Source organism: Notothenia coriiceps, unplaced genomic scaffold (genome assembly GCF_000735185.1).
Source record: "Notothenia coriiceps isolate Sejong01 unplaced genomic scaffold, NC01 NC01_scaffold00037246, whole genome shotgun sequence".
NCBI lineage: Eukaryota > Metazoa > Chordata > Actinopteri > Perciformes > Nototheniidae > Notothenia > Notothenia coriiceps.
The window spans coordinates 2,518,233-2,523,807 of record NW_011369947.1 but is presented as its reverse complement, the minus strand read 5'-3'; the positions used below and the strand labels follow the sequence as shown (position 1 = coordinate 2,523,807).

At 42.7% G+C, this 5,575-nt stretch overlaps 1 protein-coding gene across 1 annotated transcript in view; it reads left to right on the top strand.

Moving 5' to 3' along the window:
• LOC104966279 (rap guanine nucleotide exchange factor 5-like) overlaps window positions 1–5,295 on the top strand; it is a 21,306-nt gene extending 16,011 nt beyond the window's left edge. The window contains exons 11-19 of the mRNA XM_010795462.1: window positions 458–495; window positions 1,300–1,422; window positions 1,896–2,074; window positions 2,258–2,348; window positions 2,440–2,490; window positions 2,772–2,859; window positions 3,014–3,078; window positions 3,181–3,235; window positions 3,632–5,295. Of these exons, the coding sequence (XP_010793764.1) occupies window positions 458–495; window positions 1,300–1,422; window positions 1,896–2,074; window positions 2,258–2,348; window positions 2,440–2,490; window positions 2,772–2,859; window positions 3,014–3,078; window positions 3,181–3,235; window positions 3,632–3,750 (809 nt within the window). The 3' untranslated portion in view covers window positions 3,751–5,295. The remainder of the gene's footprint in view (window positions 1–457; window positions 496–1,299; window positions 1,423–1,895; window positions 2,075–2,257; window positions 2,349–2,439; window positions 2,491–2,771; window positions 2,860–3,013; window positions 3,079–3,180; window positions 3,236–3,631) is intronic.
• Window positions 5,296–5,575: the final 280 nt, after the last annotated feature.

Genomic DNA, 5,575 nt, shown 5'->3' with positions numbered 1-5,575 from the left:
AACGACGGTAGAGAGAATTCCTCCCGTCGAACCCGCGTAACAACAACGGTCAAAATACCTGGCTCGTGTTCGGCGTTACTCTCTTACAAATACAAGTCCCTGTAGATCTCCGGGAAGAAAAGACCAAAACCGTTGGCGACACAGTGAAGCACCGCCGTCGTGGACAGAACAGTTAAGAGGGCCGCATTGAGGTATTATTTGGTAGTCACAAACGTGAGAGGGACACTGGGAGACTCAAGCAGAGGTAACGCAGTCTCCAAAGGTAGTGTAACGTCACTGTAAGAATGGTCCTGAAGTGGGTCCAGGAAGGACTGTGTACGTCCGAGGGTGGCCGGCATCACTTAGTCTCTTCTGAGACAGGACTCCGACGTCGTCCTCGGAGGGACGTCCCCTGTCTGCATAGTGTTTCTCGTCTTGTGGTAAGTTTTAGACGTCCGTCACCGCTCTCTATTCTCAGTGACACAGTCTTATGGTGAGACTCCCCCGGTCGGTGAAGTCAGGGACTATTGTCTTTGACTAGAATACTATGACATGACATTACTAATAAATAAAATTGACAACAGTATCCCTTCTGTAGTTGACGGTCTGAGATAATTGATGTTAGAAGTTCTAAGTTATATCCTTATTTTTGAGTTCCGTACTTAATTAAAACTTTTAGAAAGCATTATGGTGTTTAAACAGAATTCTTTGTATCCGGAACAAACCTCTGTTCGCTGCGTGACGCGTCTGGACGCGTAAAGCTAGTTGCAGAACGAGCACGTCAACGTTACTACCCAATCAGTAAACAGCTGAAACCAGGACCTCCGAGCGAGTTGTACTCTGGCTAACTTTAGGAGCGCCCTGTTTCTGCGGCGTCGGAACTTCTCTCTGCCGACTCCGCTCCGCGACGTCAAGGAAGGTTGCCGGACGCCTCCGCTTTACGACTACCCTTTGCTGGAGCGACATAGAGCCTCGACTCGCGTATTAACCACCAAAAATTGGGGCACGATGACTCTTCGAGAGGTAACCGAGCCGTTTTTCAAACAACAACAAAACACAGTCAAAATACAGCGTTGACCTAGACCTATGCCATGGGAAAAGAGATAGTGAAAGGAGAAAACAATGAACTGTGTCAAAGGTTGAATACCTAAGCAAATGATTCCCCAAATATTATGACTTAGACATACTGTACAAAATCTGTGGAGCTAATTTATACACATTAATACATCAGCTCAGAAGCAGCAAATGACATAATTTGCAGAGGTTAGAAGTTTCAAGACTCCATTGCCTGATATTGTTGGATATTTCCCCCCCCCTCAGAACCCGTTCACTGACAACTCAGAGCTCCAACAGAGGACGGCACGCATGCTCAGTTTAAACACGTGGGACGTGGCGGTCGCTCTCACCAACTTTGACTGGACCATCTTTGCCTCAATACACGAGGTTTGTCCCACAAGTTGAATACTCGTGCCTGAATTGCTGCCTTTTAACCCGTAACGACCCACCGTGACACAGGTATCACGTGACATTTAAATGTTCTGGAAAGTTCCTTATACAGCTTTAGCCTTTATTTTTATCTCATGAAGTCACGTGACACACACTGACACACTGGTGGGTCATGGGCCAGGTCATTTGATTTTGTGTTTCCATAACAACATGTCCAAGTGCCAGACTAACACATGTGACAGAACTAGCTACATTTCAAAAGCTTATTTTTTGTTGCTAAAGGTCAAATTCAAGCCATTTAAGAATTAAAATGCTTACATAACATGTCCTTTATTACATTTAACCTGTTGTGGAAACATGTCTTGATCAAATTGATATGAAACAACATTTGATAAACATCGCTGTGACACTGATGTCACATCGGGACTCAACCGTGGCTTGCTCTGCCTCATGATATTGTTCCTTTACAGCAAGAACTGGTGTATTTCACCTTCAGTCGCCAGAGCAGCAGCAGCCACACGGTGGCGCTGGAGCTGCTGCTGCAGCGCTGCAATGAGGTCCAGCTGTGGGTGATGACCGAGGTGCTGCTGTGCCCAACGCTCTGCAAACGGGTCCAACTCATCAAGAAGTTCATCAAGATCGCTGCTCAGTAAGTAGCTGTTCTCACATCCTTCTGCAAGACTTATTGATTGTGAGTCACACACACTGTTGGCCATTCCTTCTCTAAGCCTTGCATGGGGATGCTGCCCCCTCCTGTGGCAGATCAATGAACTGCATTGGCTTTGGTTGCTCTGCAGGACACTGAACTGTGTGCTCCATTGATCTTTTATAGCTGTGAAGCACAGAGGAACCTCAACTGTTTCTTCGCCATTATAATGGGTCTGACCACTGCAGCTGTTAGCCGCCTCAGTCAGACATGGGAGGTAAAGATGTGTCTTTTTTAATTCTTTGTTCATCTGTGCCAGCTTTTATGAGAAGAACGTCTGAACACAAATCATGTTATTTTCTCTACAGAAGATGCCTGGCAAATTCAAAAAGCTGTTTACAGAACTGGAGACAGTTACAGTAAGTGTAATTCATGGTACTCTGTGGACACCACACTGTATATATATCTGTTTTGAAATGAATAAGCATTGATATGCATTCACTGCACTAGGGAATACAACCCTGTGCTTCAGTGTGTATGAGGTAAAACAAACAGATGTTTTTTCATTTCAGAACAGCAGGTGTTTTAGATGATTATTAGTCACTTGTGCTGCCATAACTCAGATAACAAAGCATGCATGCACAGGCACACACACTCCTCCCTAGAGGATTACACTCATTCGTTTTGAAAATGTTTTCAGGATCCCTCGCTGAACCACAAGGCCTACAGGGACTCCTTCAAGAAGATGAAGGCTCCAAAGATCCCCTTCCCTCCTCTGCTACTGAAAGGTACGCTTATTATTCTGTCACATTATTACACACGCCTCTGAGAGGAGAGCTCTGTGAAGTATCTCCATCAGGCAGGTTTGACATGTAGAAACAAACAGATATTTCACATCAAATACCTGTTGATGAAAACTAACAAAAGACTTTCCTTTTTTAGATATTACGTTCATTCACGAAGGCAACAAGACGTTTCATGATAACCTGGTTAATTTTGAAAAGCTGGTGAGTTCAAACCCTTCATAGCACTTCATGTTCCTGCAATGAAAACATCAGGCAGTGCTGAATTTGTAATGTCTAACGGAGCGGTGTTTATCTTATTTCCAGCACATGATCGCAGAGACAGTGCGACTCATCCGGCAGTGTCAGAAAGATCCCATGGGTCAGTATTCTCATCACTCATTCCTCAATTTAGGGTGTGAAATCTAACCATATTTTTGACGTTTACTTTGTAACTATTACAAATCTATGTTGTAGATTCATTCTTTTGAAGGCAAATCTGTGGACAACATCTGTTAGCTTTGAAATAAACTGTCCTCATATAGTTAAAATCAAATAAATACTCTTTACCATGATGTTCACAATCATCACATTTTGATTTCAACATAATTTGGGCAGTATTTATGATCCACAACATGTCATAAGGGGAAATAAAAGTTGGTTCCAATGGCCCTTTCACAGAATTTGATGCAATTTGTTCCCAGGCCATCAATACTATGACATCATTATGTTTAAACGCTGCCCTGGCTTGGAGCTAAACCATTTCCTGTCCCTCCAGGTAACGGCATCACCCAGAAGAGCAGCACAGAAGTGCGAGCGTACATCGACGACCTGCATATCATCGACAATCAGCAGACTCTGTTTGAACTGTCTCACAGGCTGGAGCCCCGTGCTTAGAGAGCAGCTCTCACTGCACCCCCCCCCCCCCCCCCCCACTGTGACAGTCACACTGTCGGATTGCCAAGGAACGATTTATCGCCGTCTCATCTATCTCTCAGGACTCAGTCAGCAATCAGAGGCCGCTCAGTCAGGAGAGTGACACCACAGATGGGACTACGCAGAAACAGAAGCATCTTAGGTTAAATGCACACGTGTTTGCATAGATCCATAACAGTGTCAGTGATTCAAAACGCCTGAAAGCACGGCCAGCAGATCTACTTCAACTAAACTGCCTGGAAGACATCTGTAGGTCTTGATCCATGTGTCGAAACCAAACCTGCTGCTATTACTTTAGTTCTTACAGGCACAAGTTGGCTGAGCTGTTCTCAGAATGATACAACAGCTCCCCCTAGTGGAGAAGCAGCAGGCTGCAATAACAGCACAGTTGAAGATGGAGGTGCTTCCCAACTGCTAAAAGAAAACACAGAACATGAAGGTGCAAACAAAAGGTGTTGAGTTTGACTTAAAGGTCCACTTAGTAGCCTTTTAACCACACAAATCACATCAGAAGTGATTGAGATGCAGGTTCACTCATCATGACACTGGACATCTTTTTGTATTTTTCACCATTTAAAGATCTGGCAGCGACAGTTTGTTTTATCCGAGACAACCAAAGAGTATCTCAGTCCAATATTGTACACACACACTTCTGTTTTCTTCAGACAGGATCCAGATGTTCTCTTTGCCAGATGCAGGACATGCATCAGTAATGAATCAGTACACTGTATGCACAACAAGCTGAATCAAGAGGACAGATTTAGGGAAAATGATTGTTAAATATTTAACATTTTCATATATTATTTTCATTATGTATTTTTACAGAATTCCCTTACCATATATTTTTTATCGTTGAACCAGAGTGTATGAGATGGGGCAACTCGGATGGTTTTAGAACAGTGAATTAGATAAGAATACAAAATGTATTTCTCTGATGTGGGAAAAGCTTTGTGTCCTGTCTGTGAGACATAATCACGTACAGTATGTTATTGCTAAATACCATTAAAAACGCCTGTTTAAAGTGATGCTAATTGCATAAGGATCTCCATCTAGATGAGCTGTGGACAATCAGTTATAAATGAAGCAGCAGACTCATACTGACATGTGTCCGTATTGGTCTTTAAAGTTCAGGTTAAAACACAACATAGTGCACATTGCAACCCAGACAGTGTTTGATTTGTTGAGGTTTTGAGATATCCGCTCTAGCTGTATGGTACAAAGAGATTAGCATTTGAAAAGCTCAGCAACAATCTTTAAGAAACATTAAAGACAACCCACAATACAAAGTTTTCTGTTTTCATTAAATGCTACAGAGCTGCAGCTTACAATATCTAATTTATCCTCAGTAGATGTAAGGTTGAAAATTGTAAGGGATAAATAAGTTTCCTTGTGTTTCTGGGTTTAACTGTCAGTGAAGTAAAGAGCAATAGAATGGTGCAGGGATGACGTATTTACCCGGAAATAAGCTGCGCATGGGTTCCCTTAACAAAAAAAGCAATGGGATTTCTCCATAGCATTTTGGAAAATAGCTCGAAATAAGATCTGTGGAAAACGAACAGGTCTGTTAGATAAATGCACGTTTTGTTCAGCCGGATAATATCCACATGTCTATCTTACTTTTATAATTTTCGAATCATAGATCTAATCGCCAGAAGCAAAATGCTAACGTTATGCTATAACGAACTACAGCAGGGTCGCTGCTTCAACGTCACGCCAACTTAAGATCGATTTTCAAAAATACAGACTCAAAATTGTACAAGTTGAAGCTTTTGTTTTAACAGTTTGC